This window comes from Gekko japonicus, unplaced genomic scaffold (genome assembly GCF_001447785.1).
Source record: "Gekko japonicus isolate JY-2015 unplaced genomic scaffold, Gekko_japonicus_V1.1 scaffold52, whole genome shotgun sequence".
In the NCBI taxonomy this organism is placed as follows: Eukaryota; Metazoa; Chordata; class Lepidosauria; order Squamata; family Gekkonidae; genus Gekko; species Gekko japonicus.
This window is the reverse complement of record NW_015168653.1, coordinates 1,149,943-1,174,148: the sequence shown is the minus strand read 5'-3', so window position 1 is coordinate 1,174,148 and position 24,206 is coordinate 1,149,943. Positions and strand designations below refer to the sequence as shown.

Sequence of the window (24,206 nt, the reverse complement as noted above, 5' to 3'; positions counted from 1 at the left end):
AAAATGTGCAGAGAAGTGGCTTGATAGCCTGCCCCTGGCTCCCGGCCCTGATATTCTCTGGAGATCTCCCATCCAAATATTTGTCAGGGTCAGCCCTGCTCAGTTCAGGGCAAAAAAGACGCATTTGATGGTTTGGTAGGATTTCAACATTCCGTGAGAAGGGGAGACATGAAGGCTACATTAGGAGACATCAGGCTACAACAGTACTTGTGTCACTTTCAACCCCACTGTACAGGATTAAACCCCTCAGGCCAGTCCAGGAATGGGAGGCAATCCTGTACTTTTACTGTACATTAAACAACAAACCCAGAGGTAGGCTATACCCTCTCAGGTTTTCGGAACAATATGCCACCAGAACCTCTTTTCACTAGTCCCTGCCTTTCCTAAGGGAGAGATTCCAAACCCTTAGTTGGCACCTGGGACAGAACACATTAGCAACTCACTCAGAGATGCACACTCTTACCAAGGTAGCATATGTGGTCAGGGTTTGCCTCCAGATTTAGATTGGGAACTCAGGTACAACATCAGAGACCATTTAGAAACAAGAATAATGTTTTATTCAGTACAGAGCTTAGCATAGACTACCAGAGTTTACCAGAATAACAAGCCTAAGGCGATTTGCCTTAACTGCACAGTAAGATACATATTTACCAAGTTCAGGAACATCCAAACAGTTCAAGATTGTCCATTGTGATAACCCAGTTAGCACCAAGGGATTTTGAAGAGAAATCCCATCTTTGCACCCATGTGCTCCAGTTCACAAAGCGACGACTCTTTGTCTCTCACGAGGCAGCATTTCCAGGTGCAATAAACAGACACTGACCGGAGAGAGCACAAGAGCAAGAGAGTCTCTCTCATTGGGATCAAACAATTATAGCCCAATTCCAGTCACAAATTAGATGTGGCTTTTAGCCAATTGCGAGTGGGCATGGGTGTGCCCAATTGTTGGTTGTCATAGCTGCAACATAGGATTGTCTAGAAGTTTGGAGACCACGCCTGCAGTCACATGACCCCAAACTCCAGCTTCTCCATTGCCGACGTGACTTTTTGCATGTGAGGCAAAGCCAGGCACCATCAGGTCTGCCTCTTCCCTTAGAGGTGTGAAAGAATGTGTGGTTATATGGCATGGTTATAAAGTTTCTCTGGAACTGGAGAGGAAATAAGACACAGCATGTTATCAGAATGTAATCACAGGAGAAGGCATGGATTATAGAAAGCAGAAAGCAAAATTTCTATATACCCACAAAGTTCAATTTGTGATGACAAATCATGAGTTATCCATTCTTTAGCATTTTATCATCTATTTGTATAGTTACACAAGTGACCTTGGCTGTATGGATGAAGCAAAGCAGGAACTTTGTGTGTATACTAGTATCTAACAAAGGAATCATTGACTCTTGGGTCTCATACCCCCAAAATTTTGTTAGTCTCTAAGGTGCGTTCTGAAGGCTGCCTCCATAAAGTATAGCATTAAACTCACACAGATTGGCATACCGTTTCACACAGTGGCTAATCAATTGCCCTGGAAGGCCTACAAAGACTGAGCAGTATGCGATGCATTCCATGAAATCTTAAATGTGCTTGCAAAAAAGTATGAGGAGAATCTGTACTTGTTCAGCAACCAAGACGAAGATCTTGATTTGTGAAGCCTGCAAAGGCAATTGATGAATCTATTTTTTTTAAACAGAAGCCTGTATTATTGATGACATTCATTTAAATTCTTCAGTGCGTGTGTATGTTTGTGTGTGTGTATATATATATTGTACATTGTATTCTAATGTAGGAAACTGCTTGTTATACTTTTAGTATCTGCTCTTAGGGTTTCCATTGTAAATATTTTTTGTCTTTCTCTTATTTTAGTAAGTTGAATCTACCTATACATTATGTAGCTTGTTCTTTTACTTATTGTGTAGAAATATAATATGTTACATTAAAATTGTGTGAATACAAATACTTCAGGTTCAGTTTTAATCAGAATGTATTGTTATTTGTGTTGACAAACCAATTCCTCAGCCTCAGAACACCACAGAAAAGAAGCTATGGAGGGAATCCTAAGCAGTTCTGCGCCCGTAGCTGTGGTGGGGCATATTGGGGCCACGTGCCCTCAACCAACAGCCATGCCCCACAAACCTGCCAAGCAGGAATAGCCGTGACGCACCCGCACCCCCACCCCAATCTTAAGCAACAATCTTAGCCGTGCACCACACTGGAAGGAGACCCGAAGCAATCCTCTAACCCTTACTCTGGCGCGGGGCACAGCTAAGATTGCGGATTAAGACTGGGGTGGGGGCGGCGCAATGTGGCTCTTCCTGCTTGGTCAGTATTGCTTCAGCCACACTGCCAGTGGCCCAAAGCGTTTTCTCTAACCCTCCTTCCTTCCTGCAGCTCTTCCTGCAGAAGGAGGCAGGAAGGATAGTTAGCGAAATAGCTTCAGGCTGGCGCAGTGGCAGCGTGGCTTCAACAATCCTGCCTCGGCCCACCAAGCAGGAAGAGCCAGGGTAAACAGCTCCTCCTCCTCTCTCTCTCTCCTCTATGCCTGGAGGAGTGGGAGAGCTTATTTAATTTAATTTAAATACTCATCTGTCCCTTCTTTATATATCATCATGAAAGGTTGCTCCTTAGTTGTCAGAGTTCGTCCTCATTCAGCTGATGGGGAAATATTGTTAACTTGCCTTTCTTAAAAGCCACAACCATTCCCCCCCATCTCAGGCCCATAGCTAATGTGGGGCCCATGGGGCCCGGCCCCCTAGCGTTTCTTCCAGGGCCCCCAAACTGAGCCTTGGCTTCCCCCCCCCCTGAGCTCCACAGTAGCTATGTGCCTGTCAGTGAAACGGGGGCTGCATGGGATCGCAGGAAAGCCATTGCACAGGACAAGGCACAGGATTCCAGCTGTGTACTCTGTAACTCTGAAGTACACTGGTTTGCAGTTAGTCGATCAGCCCCATCTGAACCAGCACAGTCTGGGGTGGGGAGGAAAGAATGCACATAGCTCCATACAGACATAATGGCTGGCCCCCTGAGCAAAAAATTGGCCCCATCAGCAAAAAGTTGCTAGCTACGGAGCTGTCAGTGGTGAAAGGACATACTCTTCCCCCCCCTTTCTGTTGTCCTGTTCTCCCATTATTGCGGGGTTTATAGTCTGCAATATAACTCACTTTCTTTTGTCTATTGTAGTATAGTTCTTTCTTGTTCTCTTTTTTTCTTGATTTCTAAAACTTGTTTTCAAATAGGATAAGCTAAGGTAACATATTGACCAGGGCTAACCCTGTTTGGCTTCTGAGATTGGGCTAAAAAAAAAAGAAATTATATGTATAGGCCAGGTGCAATTAAGGAAAATTGCATGTAAGGATGTGCATTGTGATTTATCTATTGTACCATCTGTGTTTATGTATGGACACACATCCTATCCCATCCCATTCTAGAACGACCAAGAACAGAACTCAGGCTAAAACTGTGTTTTTAGGCTTGATCCTTCTCCACGGCTGGAGTGACCGTGGGCAGCGAATATGTCCAGCCACTACCCTAATGATTTCCTTTTAGTTTTATTCTATAAAAGTGAGTAGCTGCTATTTATTCCTGAATGTATTGGCCAGGATTCAAATAATTATTTTAAGCTGGGCAAATATCTTGAGTGCACTGTGGAGTTTCGGATTTGTTTTCCCCTCTTGTACAGTAGACTGATGCTGTATCAGGTGCTGCTTTCACAGTTCCCCTCAGCGTCGAAAATTAGGGCTGCTATTTGAAAAGTGTAAATGCCAAGCACCCTTGGGTGTGAATTACCAGTGTGGTTCTTTATCCTGGCTGGCAATAAATCTTATCAAAATGCAGGAACGTATTTCTGGGGTAGCGTGTTTGGGAGTAAGAATCGCAGGTCCGTAGCTGCATAAATCATGTTGTATTCTAAAATTTCTATTCCTCATCTTTTGTTATCCTTTTCACTTTAATGACAGCAAACGCCTAAAACTTTGAAGAGTTTCTTTCTGCTTCTCTGCAGAGATTGGGTTATTTTTTTAACACTTTATTGGGGTGGGGGTGGTGGCGGTAGCAAAGGAACCCTGTCATCAAGGCAATGGGCTTGCCTGCTTCCCTCTTTACACTGCAAAACACCTGGATGAAGCGGAGCTTGGCTTTTATGAATCTGGGGAGGGTTTTTTGTCAATAAAGATAAAAAGAAGAGAAGGAATTCAGATATGGTGGGAGATGCTGATGTAGAACGTTTACCCATACTCCCCCGCCCCCAAAATGAGAGAAGATCTGGGGAACTGAGCCCCACTGGGCACAGCGCAACTTTACAGTCTTAATGCTTAGGGCCAGTGTGGATTGGTTTTTCTGTGTTGCAGTGTCCCTCCAAATAGATGTGGATACGTTAATGGCACCTGCGAAAGGCAGAGAAGAAGCTCCTACTGTGTGCCTAATATGGAGATACACGGTTTTGTAGGTTGTCATAAAATATGGCTGTCAGAAGGAAGTCAGCTTTTGTAGCTGTCCAGTCCTATTTTTAAAATAACCTCTTGAGGGCAGAAGTACATCTTTACTTATTTGCTTTAAAAATAACAACAACTGTATTAATTTTTATGGCCGCAGATTAGATGAACCCAGGCTGCATTTACATTTGTACTCTGTTGTGCCTGGGTGCTGTAAAACACCCAGGCAGAAGATAAAATGACAGGCTTTTATGTGGCTGTATATGCTAAAAATGTTCTGTTCTGATTTGGCTACAGACTGAGGCTGTGTGGCACAGCTGTCTACGAAATGCGGTTCTCAGTTAGCAAGTCCCTGGATGCAGTCTTGCTGTGATTCATGCTCTGGCTTCAGGCAGGCCTCTGGTTCTCACAGCTTTTCTTACCTGTTATGTGGGATCCATAATACTGACCTCGCTTACAGGGTTGTTAATAAGGATTACGAAAACAGTGCATGGGGAGACCCTTGCAGCAGAGCTGTCCTGAGGAGCATGAATAAATATACAAAGACATCACTGTTTATTATTATTGATGACATCACTGGGGTTCTTAGGACTTTGCTGTCCAGTTCACATCCTGGCTAAATGATCTGGGACCATCATACCTTAAGGACCGCCTCTCCCGTTATGACCCCCTATGGTGTCTTTGTTCAGCCACAGTTGGGCTTTTGGTGCTGCCTGGCCCTTGATTTTCCCTTCTCAGTGCTACAAGGGCGAGGGCCTTTTCCACCGTGGTCCTGAACCTAGTGCCCTGTGGGGCTTGTCTGTATTCAGCAGGGCATGTAAGACAGAGTTATTCCACCAGGCGTTCCGCTAATGTAATTTTTGTGGACTCTGCTAACAGCATTGGTGGATTTTTATGCCAAAAGCTATGTATTAAATTCATTGGATTTTAATTGGTCAGGAAGCAATTTTTCTCCAGGCCGGTTTGATCCTGGAGGTTTTTTTGTCATCTTCTGGGCATGGAGCAGGGGTCACTTGGGGGGTGGGGGGAAGGTATTTGTGAATTTCCTGCATTGTGCAGGGGGTTTGGAGTAGATGACCATGGAGGTCCCTTCCAACTCTATGATTCTATACATTGAACTGAATTTTATTAGAGTTACGGTTTTATTATTGTTACTGTATTGTCAAGTTGTGAGCTGCCCCAAGCCCCATTCTGGGGGAGGGGTGGGATAAAAATCTAATAAAATAAATAAATGAAATAAATAAGTGATGAGAAAGGGACATTCCTAATGCCACATTGTTGTTATTCCAGCATTGCAAAGCCCATGCTCGAGTGTGACGCTTTTAGATCAGGGTGCCCACTTTACTCCTCATGTAAAATGAGCCAAAGCATCCATCTTCATAAGCATCTTTTGGGGCTCCATTAATTCGGGAGCCCTAATGCCACAGTTGTCTTCATTACTGCGCTTGTAATCATTATGAAGAGAGTTCTGCAAACAGTCAGTGAAGTATGAAATGTGTAATAAACTCCTGGGATATCGTATCATCCTTTTTCCTGGTTAATGTGACTCGCATATGATTTTCCATTTGTATAATTAAATGCCCTGGAAATTAATTGCAATGAGGGACTGACTCTTGGGACTGAACGAAAGAGGGAGGATTCTTCTCTCTTTTTTTATTGCTAATTGAGAATTTAGCTGCCTCTGGGACTTGTTAAGATTACAGTTATACTGTACTTTAGACTCATTAGGTAAAAATGATACCATAGTAAAGATGTGGGGATATTGGTTAATAATGACATTTCGGGTTTTCAGCCTTTGATATCCAAGACTTATTAAATAGACCTCCTTAATTTAATTTTTTGAAGATTTTTTTTTAGCAGAAAATAGGCTTTCAGATTATTTTGGCATGGTATAGCAGTGCTGTTGCTTTGTGGCTATAGGCACACGCCTTGCTGGATCACACCAAGGTCTATATCATCCAGTATTCTCTTTCCAACAGCGATCAGCCAGATGCCTCTGGAAGCTCACAAGTAAAGTGTGAAGGTGGTGGCCATCCCCTGTTTGGTGCCACCATCTGGTTGTTCAAACCACAATGCCATGGAACATGGAGGAGGCTGCATTGATTGAACATGGCTAATAGCCGTTGATTTGATCTAAACCTGCATGGATCTAGTTGAGAAGAACATTATGAAGCCAATGTTGCATGTTTCAGAATTCGGAGAGCAAATTCAAATGACGCTGTTGGCTCATTGATATTACTCAGGTTGATATGCCAGTGACTTATATGGTACTTGCATGTTTTGGCTAAAAAAAAGAAGGGGAACCCGCGATACTTGCGGGGGGAGCTCCATGTGGAGGAGAAGGAAGCAGCCGCAGGTGAGCCTTTTCTCCTTCTCCTCCGCCCCCCACACCTATGGTGATGCCTGCGTGGTTCCCAGCTGCCGGGCCCACCAAGGCTTCTCCCTCGGTGGCAGTGGCGGTGAGGCCTGAGTGGCTCACAGCCGCCAGCCCACCAAGCCTTCTCCCGCCCCCTCCTGCCCCAGCGGTGGTGGTGGGACAGTTGCCGGGGCATTCTCTGCACATGCACAGGGAATGCTCTTTTACTTTGGGGGGGATTTAAATATCCCCGTATACTTTTTTCAGCTTTTTAAATTTTTCTGCACATCTGGGGATTGCCCCAAATGTGCAGGAAAATCTCTTTGCCCCCTAGGTGCCCTTGATGTGCGGATTTAGATATCCGCACGCAGGGGGCACCTTGGCTATTTGATATATAGATGTTATAGTCTAGCATCGCCAGCACTTACCCAGATTTCTCTTTGTCAGTCTGGACTTATTTGGAAGTCAACTTTTCTAAGGTTTTGTTTGAGATTTCTACATCGGTTCCTCTTGTACAGTAACTAGACTGATGTTAAAAAGGGATCTGTATGGCTGGCTGCCTGCCTGCCCATTTATTTGATACATTTTTATGAAGCTCCCCCCCCCCACTTTAAGGTCTCCAAGGCGACAAACAATGAAAACCATTAAAACATGCTTTTAAAAATACATATAAAATAATTAAAACATAATTTAAGCTAAATATATAAACAATTAAACACATTAACAGGAAGGAGGGTCAGTGAGAGAACACCAAATGAAATGGATGTGTCTTCATTCACTGGTGGAAGACAGTGATCAAAGAGGATAGACAAATATCTCTGGGGAGGAAATTCCATCATTTTGGTGCCGTAACCAAGGAAGTCACCACCCAAAGAAGGGCCCCCAAAGATGACTGCAGTGATTTGGAATTTCATAGGGGAGTATGTGGTCCTTAAGGTATGTTGGTCCCAAGTCATATAGGTCTTTAAAGGGCAGTAACAGCTAGGCAGTATCAGTATCAGACTGCTAGGAGATCAAATCAGTCAATCCTAAAAGAAATCAACCCTGACTCTTCCCTGGAAGGCCAGGTACTGCAGCTGAAGCTCAGATACTTTGGCCACCAAATGAGAAGGGAGCACTCACTGGAGAAGACCCTGATGCTGGAAAAGATTGAAGGTAACAGAAGAAGGGGACGGCAAAGGATGAGATGGTTAGACAGTGTTATCGATGCAATGAACATGAAGTTGAGCAAACTCCGGAGCACGACAGAAGACATGAGGGCCTGGTGTGATGTGGTCCATGGGGTCGCGAAGAGTTGGACGTCCTGTGCGACTGAACAACAAATCAGCACCTTCAGTTGGGCCTGGAAGCTGATCAGAAGTCATCGGTGGTAGAGCGGGAACAGTATGGGCCCTACAACCCTTTCCAGGCAGGATTCTGGCTGGAATGCAAACCTTTTTTTTGCTATTTATTGATAGACCTAATTGTCAGTTTATACAGATCATACTTAGCATTCAAATATGTCTCTACAGGAGCTGCTGTATTTGTTCTAGTTATTTGTTCTAGTTATTCTAGTTTCTACTATAAGATGCCGATGAGAAAATATTATTGTGTCATACATTAGCTTAGTAACTTCCTTGCTTATGTCAATTTATGTCTATTAAAAGGTTTTGCTCCAAAATACAAAACAAAAAGAAACTGTACATCGATTTGTAACAATGCAGTCCTATGCATATTCAGAAATAAGTGCCATTGTGCTCAGTTGAACTTTATTTCAGGTTAGTATGCATAGGATTTAGACTGGAATAATTCTGCATAGGATGGCAGTGTACATGTCACTGATCCATGCTTCTGACTGTAGGGATTAAGATCATAGCCTTATTTGGAGCGATTCCATTGAAACCCAGGGCACTTTAATTGTGTTTATAATGAGATGTGCAGCAGTCTTACTTTTTCAACAAAAATAACTTGTCTCAGTCTCCTGTAGCTAAATAACAGTCTTTCTTCCAGCACTCCTCGATATAATAAGTCATTATGAACTACCGTTCTACTAAATGATAGTTTGGCTAGAGCAAAATGCATCCAGAAAGTCTGAGCCTGTGCATTTCAGTGGGCAAGCTGAAATTTATGAATTGAATTGCGGTTTCCAGTTATCAGTTTGAAAGGAAAAGCTGGTCATGATGCTTGCAAAGAGGCGTTAGAGGTCTGCAAACCCACAGTCAGTATTGTTGAGATAATTTACTTGATTCCTTAAAGAAAGGGTCATGGAGGTTAGGGATGGTGGGAGGAGCAGAACAGGTTAACCATTTAACCTGTGGTCTCAATTTATCATTTTATGGTTTATAAGTCCCTGGATTTTAGATCTTTTGTCAGTTTTGTATTAGTATTCACTGCAAAGTTCCCCTGTTTATATTTATTTATAAATTTACTTTACTGTGACATCAAGAGAGAGAAAAATAATCTAAGATAGAATTCTGTGCAGGCTAGTTTGGACTTCAGTTTCGTTTAACATCCATGGGCTTACTGACCATTAAATGTATGGAGAAGGTTTCAGAATGGCTACAGAAAATTCACAAAGATTTCCAATAAATTTGTACTAATTTTTCAGTACACACTGTCCTAATTTGTTGTTCACTTTTATTTTTTTAAGTAAGTTGTTTGTAATGCATACTTCCTATCCACAGTTCATGTGCTCCTTCTCGGCTTGAAACAGCATCCCCATTTTAGCAGCTGATTGCAGAAGGTTGTTGGGAGTCCTCCATCTCTCCCCGCTTCCCCACCAGTTTCATCCAGCAAACAACTTCTTTCTAATGTGGCTTATTTTATAACACAATCCTAAGTGGAGTTTTGAGTCCCATTGACTGCAGAATTTAGGATTGCGATGTGAACTTGTTCTTTTGGGAGCCAGGATTTGACATAATTGAGGACAATATATATTTTTTTAAAAAGAAATTACTAGCATTCTGTGTTGCACTCTCCAAATTATGTATGTTCTTGGAGTTCTTAATGTTCTGTTTTAGGAAGTTCGAAATGGAGACGCCTTTAGTGCTGATTTTGCTTGCTGCGACTTGCATCGGTCCTTTGGCTCCATCAAACATTCTTTCTGTTTACAGAAAATGCAATCAAAATGGCATTTAATACAGAAAACATGAATTAAAGCAGTGTTCTAAACTCTCTTTTTGAAACTGGTTTTAAAACCCTCTGAGCCTGTCTATTATTATTCCATTGTAATGGTCTGCACTGTACTTCGAGATGAGCAAAAGTTGCCTCCCAAAAAACCATTATGGGAACTGTCTTGTTTGTGTAAGAAAAAAGGGGAATATCCATATTTAAAGAGGTACGTTTGATAGGTTGATCAGCATGGTTCTAGGTTTTCATTTCACTAAGGAGTGAATTTTGATGCCTTTTGGAGTTCACCCTTGCCAAACATCTGGTTGTCAAACATGTTGCTTCATTAGTTGGCACCCCACTCAAGCAGTATTTTCTTTAAAAAACCATTTAAACCTTGTAAATGAATAGTAGCAGGGTGTAAGTAATTTTTTTTTTAAAAAAAGGCAGAGATCACATCCTGAAACTCTTTTGCATTTCCGTTTCTCTGCAACAAACATAATTTCAGCAATTGAATATCCTGATTAAAATGGTTAAAGATGATTGGACTTGATTTTTACGTATTCTGTGTGTTTAAAATGGCAAGGAACTGGGCCTTTGGGGGGAAAAAACACCTCCGTTTTGCTTCTCGGTTTTTCTCTTTCTCTTGATATTTTTATTTCCCTTTCACATGGCCATTGTCACTTCAAACATTAGAGGTCCCTCCTCTTTTCTTTTGCTTTACAATACACACTAGGAGAGAAGATCTCTCTCTCTCTCTCTCTCTCTCTCTCTCTCTCTCTCTCTCTCTCTCTCTCTCTCTCTGTGCATATTCCTTCTCTTGATCTCTGCCGATATTGTCATCCTTGACCAAATTTAAAACACTGCAGCATTTAGGATCCCTGCTGTGCCATTTTACATATTTGGACCTGGGAAATGCCCCCAGCAATAACTACCTGCATTTCTTTTAATTACACGATATAGCTGCATTTACTTAAGATTCTTTTTGACTGACTGCTGTAAGGCAATTGTAACCATGGATGATGGGATTAAGTGCCTCTTGAAGTGACTTTAGCTTCTTGGGGGAACAAAGGGAAAGGAGAGAACACTTAGCCCCCTTTTTCAGTGAGGCGCTCTCTCTCTCTTCTCCCTCCCCCCCCTTCAACCAGTGTATAAAGAAATACAATTAACAAACATTATCCCCAGAGGTAAATTGAAATGTACAAGCAGACAAGTGCTGCTCTTGACTGCAATTAGACATATATGATCTGAGCTATTTTAGCCATTCATTAGTGCTAATTCTTTGAGAAACAAGCCATCGGAACAAAATGACGAAAACCTTCGACCGATAACCAGAATTATTCGTGTATGACGATCTACATGTCCTACAGTTGTATCAATAAGAGACTGAAAAGTAACTTTGAATAGCCAAGTTCTTGGACTGACTTAACAGTGCATACTCTCAAGACCTGTTGGCATTTCTTACAATTTAAATCTTCCTTGGTTCCTCAGAGGAAATTACTGGGCAAACGTATTTGTGTATACTATTAATCTGTATTATTATATAATTTCATGATGGCTTCTGTTTTATTTTTGTATGGTTTTTATGTTGACGCATATATGCCTGCAAGGCATCCCGGAGGGCCCTTTGGTAGGAAAGAAAGGACATTTTTAAATCAATAAATATTTGAAATAATTAAGGACCTGTGAAGGAGGGGGTGAATGGAAACACAGTTAAATACCTAAGAATTTTTTTTTGATGATGACCAAAACTTCCATGTAAGAAATTGTATATGTACATTATGCTGTCAGTATATGAACTCAAAGGCTACGTTCAAACCATGATCATGGTGCATAAATGCAAGTTACCCAACAAACTGTGGTTTGTTAGCAAGTACTAAACCTTGATTTTAAACCACAGTTTTTTATCTCGTTTGCTGACGGTGGTTAGTACTGTGGTACTAATGTCCAAATTCATAAATCCCAGTTTCTTAACTAATATTGACCCTCTCAGCCTCCTGGATACAGAACTGGCTGCACAGAGCAACAGGGAAGCATAGTCATTCCAGCTGCATTCGACTATTATTAGTGCTTTCTCAGAACACATTATTCTGCATTCTGACTTCGTCCACAATGTCCTCATTTCCAGTGATTTGCTCTGTAGGACTGTACACCTCCCTGCCTCTTTGGAAGGAAAATGTAAAAAGCAATAGGCCAAAACATCATGACAAATACTTTTGATTTTACCTTTTTTTTAAAAAAAGTTGGAGATATGGCGAAGCAGCAAGGGAAAAAAGTGTGTAGAGGGCTATAAAAGACTTGCTATATTTTGTTTCAGAATGTATGTATGTATGTTTGTATGTATGTATTTATTCATTTGATTAAATTTTGAAGCCTCTCTTCCCTGCGAGCAGGGATAAGGGCGACTTACAACAAAAAGGAACATACAATAAAATAACTAAAAGTTAAAAACCTACAGTAAATATATACACTGCATATATCAGCAAAATTCAAGTCATTCCAAGATGGTGAGAAAATTTCAGATTCCACAAGCCTCCTGGGGGGCTTGAGGAGAATGGAGGGTATGTATGTTGGGTGATAGTGAGATATTGAAAAAATGGTATTTAGCAGAGATAAGGGCTCCGGTCACACGGGCAGGAAACTGCAGGGGGGAAGCGTGGCTGTTTGCCCCGGGGCAAACTAACGTGTGGTTAAGCGATCAGACCTCCTGTGGAGGTCCTGTGGAGGTACCATGGAGGTTCCGTGGGTAGGGAGAGGTGCCGATCACAGGACACGCCTGCGCGCAACGAAGTAGCGCGCGGTGCGGCAAACTGGTTTTCTTTTTTTGTGTACACGACAAATGCGCATGCTCCATTGGGTGCGTGTGCGCATCCACGGAGACTTGGGGGGGGACACCTTTTTTGCAAGGGGACATGGGCGGGCACCGGATGCGACCGGAAACGCGATCAGACGCCCGCCCTTACCCCGCGGTTTCCAGAAACTAGTACCTCCGATGTACTAGTTTTTTGCTGCGCGTTTTCGGTGGGAAGCCTCGGTTGTGCCACGGAAGCGCTACGCTTCCCAGATGTGCCGGTGAGATCGTGCCTGGAAAATCCGCCTGTCTTCCGTTTCTCTTGCGTGGCTAATGTTCCATGTGACCGCAGCCAAGATAGTCCAGCAGAGCCAGAGTAAAATAATTCAGACTGAGAGTCCATGTGTGATTAAAATATAAAGTTTTTACTAAATTCTAGCATGGGAAGGGTAACTGGGATGAAAATAACAACAGAGCATAATTGGCTACATCCTTACTCTACAAAGACAAAACTAGAAGAGAGAGATTATGGCTACTCTTCTTCTTCTTCTTCAGAACACCAAACAAAGACGGGAAGAGAAGCCATAAAATGGTAATACACCTTGACACTTTAGTCCCAATCAAATTCCTAGATCAGGGAGAAAATTCCCGGGCTTTCTACATCTAAAGAACATTGGTTACATGAGAAACATGTGACTTCCTGTGAGTAACATAAACAAACATTTAACCCCAGATATACTGAGTGTTTTCAACTTGTAATACCCAACAATGTACCATCGCTGTCCTCAACCGAATGCCTGGCAGAACATCTTTGCCTTACATGCCCTGCAGAAAGGTAACAAATCCCTCAGGGCATGGATGTTTTCTGGAAGATGGCAGCCAGATCTCTCTCAGGCTGGGGACCACCAGGAGGTTTTTACTTCCCAAGCATGACACTCTTTTTGGGGCGTACTGAGAGAGGCGGTCCCAAAGAATATGTGGGTCCCTGACTGCTAAGGGTCTTAAAGGTCAAAAACAGCACCCTGTACCTGATCCAGAAGCCAGTGCAGCTCATGCAGCACAGGTTGAGTGTGTGTTATCCGATGGGTCCCTATAAGGACCTGTGCAGCTGCATTCTGGATCAGTTGGAGCTTCCAGGTGAGTTATAGGAGTCTGTCTTGGAGGTGACCATTGCGTGGATTACCATGGCTAGTTTAGAGTGAGACAGGTAAGGAACCAGTTGCCTGACTTGGCACAGCTGGAGAAATGCCAGCCTGGCAACCTTCATGACCTGGGCCTCCATTGATAGGGAGGTGTCCAGAGGCACGCCCAGACTCCTGACAGTCGATGTCAGTATTAGAGGCACTCTGTCAAGAGTTGGGAGTTGGCAACCCAGCCATGGCTCCCCCTAACCCAGCCAAACAATTTCCATCTTACCAGGATTCGGTTTCAACTGACTCTGCTTTTACCACCCTACCACAGCCTCCAAACCCTCGGCTAAGTTCACAGGAATGGTTTTTGGTCAGCCATCCATCAGCAAAAATAGTTGGACCTGAAACTCCGCACCCGCTGGGCATATATATGTTAAATAACATTGGGGAGAGAAGAAAAAGAAGAGATTGGATTTATACCCCGCCCTTCACTACCCAAAGGTGTCTTAGAGCGGCTTACAAACTCCTTTCCCTTCCCCTCCCCACAACAGACACCCTGTGAGGTAGGTGGGGCTGAGAGAGCTCTTGACAGAAACTGCTCTTTTTCAAGAACAGCTCTTATCAGAACTATGGCTTGCCCAAGGTCATCCAGCCAGGTGCAAGTGGAGGAGTAGGGAATCAAACCCGGTTCTCCCAGATTAGAGTCCGCGCACTTAACCACTATACCAAACTGGCTCTGTAGTGCCCCATACTAGTGGGTACCTTGAGGACACTGTCTCTCCCAGCACCACCCTCTGCCCCTGACTGTGGAGGAATGAGGTAAACCATTGCAAGACTACCCCATGGACTCCAGCTTCAGCAAGACAGTGGATCAATAGACTGTGGTCAGTCATGTCAAACACTGCTGTAAGATCGAGTAATATCAGCAGTGCTGACCCGCCTCAATCCAGCTGCCTGTGGAGATTGTCAGTCTCCATTCTGTGGCTGGGGCAGAAGCCAGATTGGAATGGATCTAACACCAATGTGTCATCCAGGAATTTCTGGAGCTGTTCTGCCACCACTGTCTCAATTGCATTGCCCAGAAATGACAGATTCGAAACAGGGTGGTAATTGGCCAGATCCATAGGATCTAAAGTTGTTTTTTTTAAGAGTGGGACAATCAATGCCTCCTTCAGTCCCGCAGGAAAGACCCCCCAAACCCAGGGACGGATTGATGATATCTTCCAGGGGACCTCGTAGTCCCTTGCTGCTGGCTTTCACCAGCCACAAGGGGGCACAGATGTAAGAGGCAGCACCCAGAATCCTGTTGACATCAGCTCCGGAGAGCCGGTTGAAGTTGTCAAAAACCGAGTCCAAAGACGGCCAAGGGCCTCCAGTTCATGTACTGTATTAACTGGGAGGTTGTGGCAGAGCAACAAGACTTTATCTGCATAAAAGCTCACAAATGCCTCACAGCTTATAGCCAAATTACTACTATTCTGAGTCCTCTCTGAGAGACCTAATTATCCTGAATAATTGAGCTGGGTGAGAACTAGCAGACACAATGGAGGCTGCATAAAAAAAAACCCTGCCACCTCATAGGATTTCATAAATGACCTGAAAGATGCTCTTGTAGCTTCATTGCGAGCTCACTGCCAAATTCACTCTGGTCATCTGAGTCCCCATTTCATCCCCCTAAGTTCCACGGAGAGGCCGTCAGGGGGTGACTTCATTGATGGCTTCAGAGAGACGGGAATTCCAGTCCTCTATCAGCTCATCTAAGGAATCGCCAGAGGGCATTGGTTCCCACAGAGCATTCTGGAACCCAGTTGAGTCCATTATTCTCCACAGCTGAGCATAAATCTGCTCGATGCCTAGACAGGGGAGGGGCAGAGACACCCAGCTGGACTTTCAGGATACAATGATCTGACCATGGCACCAACATCTTGGCCATCAGATCCATATCAAACCCCATGCTGAAGATTAAATCCAGTGTGTGGCCTGTTAGTTGTGTGAGCCTTGATAGCAATCTGGGTGAGCCCTAGTGCAGCCATGGATGACGCCAGGTCTGAAGCCTGCTGTGAGGAGGCAACGTTGGCATGGACTTTTAAGTTCCCAATGACTACAATCCTTGGGAATTCCGAGGCCCAGCTGGCCACTGCCTCAAGCAGGCTCGGAAGGCTGTTTGCTGGCACGCTAGGCAGATGGTACACCAGACAGACAGCCAAGTTCACCTCAGAGTCCCAGACCAGGCCTACACAGTCAATTCCAGTAATCTTCAATATGGGGATCACCTTGAAGGAAAATCCCTCTTGGATGAGTAACACCCCCACCCCACTGTTTGGGACTGATGGGCGGCCGAGAAACCTGTAGGGAACAGCTCTTTCAAGGCAACTGTTTCACCTTCCCTTGTCCATATCTAGGCCACAAGCACCAGGTCCACATCTTGTGCTGCAATGTAATTTTGTAGTGTCGAGGTCTTATTGTTAATGGACCTGGCAATACACAACATCAGTGTCAAGGGGGGGAGATATACATTCCTAGCCATGGGACAACAAAGCTTTCTCATGCCATGCTCCATGCTTTATAGTAAATGTGGGTTGTTGTTTTTTAATTTAATGAAGTTATTTCTATGAAATCAAAGGGGATGGCCAAGCTCTAGGTCATGGGTGCTACAAGTAGCACGTGTGATAGGAGATTATGGTATGTGTGAACAAGAGATGGAAGGTGTGTGGTGGGCCTGACCAAGACATTTGACTTGCACCCTGATTGCTGTCGCCTGTTCCATACAACAGTGAACTGAAAGTCTAACTGCATGCAAAGTACCGGAGGCAGGGCCAGAATGACACTCTCCAGCTTTGCCTTTACCCAAAAGAGCAGCCACCATTCCTGTAATAAGTAATATCCAATTTCTTTAAGAAATCTAGATTCAGGTGGGTAACTGTGTTGGTCTGAAGTAGCAGAACAAAGTTTGAGTCCAGTGGCACCGTGAAGACCAACGGAGTTTTATTCTGGGTACAAGCTGAAGAAGTGTGCATGCACACGGAAGCTTATACCCAGAATAAAGCTTCGTTGATCTTAAAGGTGCCGCTGGACTCAAACTTTGTTCTATTAAGAAATCTAGTTAGATAAGCATCTGTGACAGTCCCACCAGCATAATGGGTTGGAGTTAGTGTGAGGGTCTTTGAACGTCTCAGCTCTTCCCTCCTCTCAGTAGGTTGGGAGGCTCCAGTGGGGATGAGAAGGGCAAAATCACTCCCTTCTGCCTTGTCCATCAGCAGAACTCCACTGATGCACGGGACAGAAGGACACAATTTTACCCCTTTCCCCACTGCAGCCTTCCTGTGGCTCCAGGAATAAGCTTTTCTAGGGTCAGAAATACAGATGGATTAGAGAGCCAGTGTGGTGTAGCCATTAAGACTAGTATCTGGGACAGCTAGGTTTGAATCTCTGCTCATGCAATGGGAAACTCACTGGGTGGCCTTGGGCCAGTCACTCACTCAGCCTAACCTACCTCACAGGGTTGTTGAGAAAAACAGGCAAAAATGCTTAAATATTCAGAGTTTGCAATGGATCTTTGCTTCACTGGAGAGGAGGCAATTCTTTCTGTTTAAAAATCTTTATTTCTAAAGGAAAAGGGTACACAGGAAACATACAAAATAAAAGAGGTACCTAGAACTACATCTTCAATCTTTACAGCTACAAACAGACAGACCACATGGTCACACAACAATGAAGATTCTCCTTTTTCTTGACCCCTAGAAGGAAGGTATTAACCAATCAATGTTACAAAACAGACTTCAGTTTTCCCGGGCTATCTTTCCATTGAGTCTGTGCCAGGTTTCCTTCCAGGTCAGACTAAACAATAGTACACAAGGTAAACAACAGATTAACCCTATAATGACTGAATCTTAGACCTTGCAACTCACATATTTCCAACAGTTGTGAGGATAAAATGGAGGAAAGGAGAACGATGTAAGCCTCTTTGGATCCTCACTGGGGACAACAGTGGGGTGTAAATTAAGAGATAGTTTGGTGTAGTGGTTAGGAGTGTGGACTCTAATCTGGGAGAACCGGGCTTGATTCCCCACTCCTCCACATGTAGCTGCTGGCATGACCTTGGGTTAGTCACAGTTCTCTCAGAGCTGTTCTGGAAAGAGCAGTTCTCAAAAGAGCTCTCTCAGCCCCACCTACTTCACAGGGTGTCTGTTGTGGGAAGGAGAAGGGAAATGAGGTTGTAAACTGAGACTACTTCAGGTAGTAAAGGGCGGGGTATGAATCCAATCTCCTCCTCCTCCTCCTCCTTTTTCTAAATAATAAATAAAATGGAGTTAGAAGGGTATAAAGCTGTTTAGGATTACCCTGTTAGTGGTGTGTCACTCTCTGTGTTTCCATCATAGAATATATTTTAAAGCTGTCTTGAGCTGGATAGCCCAGGCAAGCCCTGTCTCCTACACAGGGCCCACTCTGGCAAGTACTTGGAAGGGCGACCTCCAAGGAATACGAGGGCCGGGACGCAGAGACAGGCTAATCAAGCCACCTCTCTGAAAAGTGTCCAAGCCCCCAGTAGGGGTTGCCCGAAGTCAACCATGACTTCCAAGCAAGCACTCACATGCACACGTGCACGCACACACAAAATATATTAAAGCTCAGTTTTAACACACACACACACAATTCACACAGACACTCAACTATCCTGGCACAAATTTTCTCACCCCAGTTAGTTTTGGTCATCTCTATCAACTTGCAAAAGAGAATTTTAGCACACATATGGTGTGGTAAACTGTGTGGTAAAATGAGCACCCCCATGTCTGTTGAGAAACCGTAGGGCCGAGTTCTCCAGAAATGTTCCACTTTTATTTAAACAAAATAATACAGTGTTGTGAAGGCGGGGTTTGGAGAGGGGAGGGACCTCAGCAAGGTACCACAGAGTCCACCCATCAAAGCAGCCATTTTCTCCAGGGGAGTTGATCTCTGTCAGCTGGAGATTAGTTGTAAAAGCAGGGGATCTCCAGGCCCCACCTGGAGGCTGGCAACCCTAGTCCCAGTGCAGTACAATTGGTAGCCTATTTAATTGGGAAATGGAAAGGCCAGATTCAAATCCCGCCCCAGGGGTGGGGGGGTGGGGAAACAGTATGTTCCCTGGGGTACTTGCAGTTGTTCTCCTAACAGATTCTATTTTACAGAAATGCAACTCTGGGGTGGGGTGGGGAAAGGGGGTTGTGAACTTGATCGCAGCATAAGCATCATGGGGAAGAAATTCTTAACCCTTTCCCTGTGGGTTGATTTTGCAGCCTACCTCCCAGGGTTGTTGTGAGGATAAGATGCCACTTGGGACTCCTTGGATGAAGTCAGCTTGTGAATGTTACTGAAATAATCATTTATTGGCAGTAATAAAAGAGCAGCAAAAATTCATGGGCGCTTCTAAAGAAGAATTTTTAAAAGGTAGTGCTGCTGGGAGACTAATGGAAAGCTTCATCTCTTTACAGAAGGAATTCTCTTCTGCCCGTTGCTGTTCTGAAGCTTGGTTTTCAGTTGACTCAGTCTCGCAGCTATATACCCAGGAGAGCTGTTCTCTACGTGCCTGCTGATGATGAGAGAAAGATACAAAAAGTTCCGTCTCTTAAGGTGGATTGTGCAGTGCTGGACTGTGAAGATGGAGTTGCTCTAAATAGAAAGGTAAGAAGTACATTATTCATAGAGTCAGGCGTGATTTGCTTTGGCAGTTGTCGTTACATTTCAGCTCACATTCTGCTCTACAGTCGTGAATAGAGAACTGATCATTTGGCAAGCTATTTGGACATGTCCAAGCAAATTTGAATGAATCCAATTTGCATAGTTACACTTTCTCACATGAAGAGTACCATCCACTGCCACTGCCTCCAATTAAAAAAACCAATACAGTAAAAAGGAAAGAAAAGTTTGATATTTTTAAGTTGAGGCTTACTACTTATGTGTTTTGTCTATTTTGAGCATCTGTCCATGAACCCAGCTAATCACGATCAGTTTCTGCAATAGCTGCTGACTTTTTTTTTTGCCTTCAAGTCACAGCTGACTTATAGCGACCCTGTAGAGTTTTCAAAGCAAGAGATGTTCAGAGGTGGTTCGCCATTGCCTGCCTCCGTGTCTTGACCCTGGTTTTCCTTGGCGGTCTCCCTTCCAAATACTAACCAGAGCGGACCCTGCTTAGCTTGCAAGATCTGATGAGATCAGGATAGCCTGGGGTATCCAGGTGCTATACAGCTGACATACAGGTGCAAAAAGGAGGCAATGCAATTCATCCAATATTGGTAATTTAAAGAATGCATGTGACTGTACAGGAGCAAAGAGGGAAAGACCTGGAGACAATTCCGTGCTTTATACAGGTTGATCAATATTATGATCCAGGCCATAAACCGATAGGATACTGCTCCTTCTGCTTCAGTAAATGAGATGATTTAGTTGTTGTGACTGGGCATCAGCAGCCACAAGCTGTTGTGAGCCGCCCTTGGCTGGGAGGGCGGGGTATAAATAAATAAATAAATAAAACCATCAAGTGGCTATGGGTGCAAAACTTCTGGGGGACTTCGCTGAGGACAGCATGTAACCATGAAATAAGTTCGAATGAGGTAAGTTTGACTGACAGTCTTTTTCATGCTGAAATTACATCTTGCCTAAGTACAACTGCATTGAAACTATGTCCAGAGAACCATGTATGTCCTAGCACAATCTACGTTTTGTCCTGTTTCAAGCACTCACAAGAGGTCACAGTACAGGAGCAGAACTCGGCAACTCTCTTAATCCAGGTGTCCTTTGATGTACGCTGATTTTTCCAGTGACCTACAAAAATGTTAAAGTGCGGACAAAGCCTTATTATTGCCACTAGTCTTCTCCCTTTCCTGCTGTTCCTTGTAATCTTTACCCTTTTCAGATTAGCCCTTATATTGAAAGAATCTGTGAACATAATACAGAATGAGCAAGACATCGGGTTAACGCATGTGACGCCTTATTGCGGAGTTAACAGGGGAATAATACAGTTCCTTTTGTGAACCCCTCCACTCTTCTGCAGTTCATGGTCTGGATCCAGAGTACTGCCACCAAATCAGTACCTGTAGAACAGGACTCTTGCATTCCAGAGAAGGAATTGTGCTGTACCTGAAGTGGTGGCTGTTTTCTCCAACCCAAGTCCGGTTCTCTTGCCAGCTCTTTGTATGGTGAAGAAGCGAATTGGTCATACACATGTCACATACAATGAATGGTGACGTAGTTCAGTAGTAGAATATACCCTTTGGATAAGATATTCAGTACTTGATATCTCAGTTGTCTCCTCTTGAAACCTTAGGAAGCTGCTGCTAGTCAGAACTGGTTCTACATTAACTGATGCTTTATTTAGTACAGGGCAGCATCAAATAGCCATATGCCATGGGTAAAGGTAAAGGTTCCCTTGCTCGAAAGCCAGTCGAATCCAACTCTAGGGTAGCGGTGCTCATCTCCGTTTCAAAGCCGAAGAGCCAGCGCTGTCTGAAGACGTTTCCATGATCATGTGGCCGGCATGACTAAACACCCACGCGCACGGAACGCTGTTACCTTCCCACCGAAGTGGTACCTATTTATCTACTTGCAGTTTCTTGCTTTCAAACTGCTAGGTTGGCAGGAGATGCCATGGGTACATGCCACATAAATACCTAAGCACAAAAACACTCAGTTAGTGCAATCCTCCAACATTTTCTGAGGGGCAAGCCATACTGGATGGCTGTGCAGTCAGCCATTCACATGGAGTACCTGCCTCGCCTGTAACACTGTGTGCATGGTTGAGCTGAGTGGGGTCAGGGTGGGCAGAGAGCAGCAGCAGTGCGCCAAATGCATCAACTGATAGGTGGAATATCTTTGCTATCAAAGCTAACAGCCTGGTTGTTGCCTTCCTTGTGCAGTGAGCTTTGGGATTATACTGGATCCAGCATTGCTTTTGGAGAAACAAGTTAGTGCAGCTGCAGGAAAAGGCTTTCTTCCAATTCAGTCTAGCCTAGAAGATGTCCTCCTACCTTGACATGGCCAGTTTGGTGTAGTAGTTAGGAGCGCCAGTTTGGTGTAGTGGTGAAGAACAGTGGACTCTAATCTGAAGAACCGGGTTTGATTCCCCACTCCTCCACATGCAGCCAGCTGGGTGACCTTGGGTCAGTCACAGTTCTCTCAGAGCTGTTCTCTCAAGAGCAGTTCTCTCAGAGCTCTCTCAGCCCCACCTACCTCATAGGGTGTCTGTTGTGGGGAGAGGAAGGGAAGGTGATTGTAATCCGCTCTGAGACTCCGAGTGAAGGGCAGGGTATAAAGCCAATCTTCTCTTTCTCCTTCTTTTTCTTCTTCTGTCTGGCCACCTGGATTCACATCGTGGTAACATCAAGACTAGACTACTGTAATACACTCCACATAGGTCTCGCCTCAAAGTCTACCCAAAGACCCCAGTTGGTACAGAATGCCACAGCTCAGTTATTATCAGGAGCTAGGCAGAATGTGCATATTACTCACATTCTGGAGTCATCCCATCGGTTGCTTATCAATTATTGCGCTGTGGTTCAAGGTATTGATTATCACATACAAAGCCCTTCATGGCCTTGGTCCGTCATACGTGCACCTTTCCACCCCCCATGCCTGCCAGGACAGATTTGCTCATCAGAGCAGGACCTCCCGCAGGTGCTACCCTGCAAATGGGCAGAATTAACAGGTGCTTGTACATGGGCATTCTCTGTTGTGGCCTCCCACCTTATAATGAGGTCATGAACTGGCTTTCTGCAAATTGTGGAAAACTGAATTATTCGGGAGGACTTTTTGATACAACTATTCGGGCTGTGCAGTAACAATGTGGTTCAGAAAGATGCTTTGGTAAAGGGATAGGGACTGTGGGTTACAAAGCTGTGTATAGCTCATACTGTCTGTTGCTGTGAGTAGGATCCTATCATGTAATTCTCCTTCGTTTAACATGTCATGCTGATGCTTAAACTTTATTTCTACTTCATTTCAGATTTCTGCTTATTTTCTGCTTTCTGCCATCCAGACTGTATTTCTTTTTTTCTTTTTTTTGACTTGCCCAGATTGGGCAAAGTTTATTGTTGTTTTTTTTAACCGTATTTCTTTGTTTATTGGTTGTCCTGTCCGGTTGATTGTATTTGACTTACACCGTATTATCCTCCTTAAGTCCTGATGAGAAAGGTGGACTATAAATTTGCTTGTGAAAAACAGTGGCCTCAATTCTTGCTCAGAACAATGATTTATTTCCTCATCTATGGTCACCTGCTTGCCCATGTGACGATCAGACGAACACCTAATTTGCGGTTCAGAATAATAAATTTAGAAATATAGCTATTTCTTCCTTTGCGCCTTTACATACAAGCAAATTCTAATAATAGAAATAATTTGGTGTAGTGATTAAGTGCACGGTAACCAGTTTGGTGTAGTGGTAAAGTGTGCAGACTCTAATCTGGGAGAACCAGGTTTGATTCCCCACTCCTCCACATGCAGCTGCTGGGTGACCTTGGGCAAGCCATAGTTCTGTCAGAGCTGTCCTTAAAAGAGCAGTTTCTGTCAGAGCTCTCTCTGCCCCGCCTACCTCACAGGGTGTCTGTTGTGGGGAGGGGAAGGGAAAGGAGTTTGTAAGCCGCTCTGAGACTCCGAGCGAAGGGTGGGGTATAAATCCAATCTCCTCCTCCTCCTCCTCCTCTGATTGCCAGACCCTGCCAGAGGACAGCCCTTTAATTATCTGTTTGTAAATAGCTAAATGGGAAAATTACTTCTTTCTCCTGTGGCCTCAATGAGAATCAGTTCACCCACATTCTGAATGTGTTCATATTTTTCTTTCTTAATGTGTTCATACTTAACAGTACCTGTAAGAAGAGATGTCACTGGGATCTCCACAGTTAAGAGCAGAACCATCAGCATGTACCATGGTTTTATCACCAGGTTTTACCACCTGGAAATTTCCTGATCTGATCCCAGAACCAACAGTACGCGTCAAGCAGAGTTCCCTTTCTCTAGCTTTACACCATGCTGTTTCTCAGAGCCCTCCCACTTTTCTGTTCTCGTGACTGATTCAAAGGCGTTGAACGAACATGGTGTGTAGGAGATGAAATCGTAAAATGGATCAGTTGTGATACATGTAAAACAGTTGTGATGTATGTAAAACTTACAGGCTAGCTTATTGAAAGCTTTTTCGGCATCAATAGAAAAAGCTGTGGTGGGCTTCCTAAATCTCTGGCTACTTCAAGTTAAAACCAACGGTTCTCCTGTATTATGTGATGATAATCTGTTTATAACAAAGCTAAGTGGTTGGGATTTGTCAATGTATCAGGTATTTCTCTGGGCTCCTAGTGAGAATTTCAACGAGCAATTCACAACGAGGAACACTGATAACTGGAGTATTTTACAAGGCCTTTGCTGTATTTATTATAAATTAGTGCAGCGGTTAATTG

At 43.9% G+C, this 24,206-nt stretch overlaps 1 protein-coding gene across 1 annotated transcript in view; it reads left to right on the top strand.

The window, feature by feature from the left end:
- CLYBL (citrate lyase beta like) overlaps window positions 1-24,206 on the top strand; it is a 163,650-nt gene that overhangs the window by 47,007 nt on the left and 92,437 nt on the right. Inside the window, exon 2 of the mRNA XM_015415095.1 lies at window positions 19,257-19,446. Coding sequence (XP_015270581.1) covers window positions 19,257-19,446 — 190 coding nt within the window. The remainder of the gene's footprint in view (window positions 1-19,256; window positions 19,447-24,206) is intronic.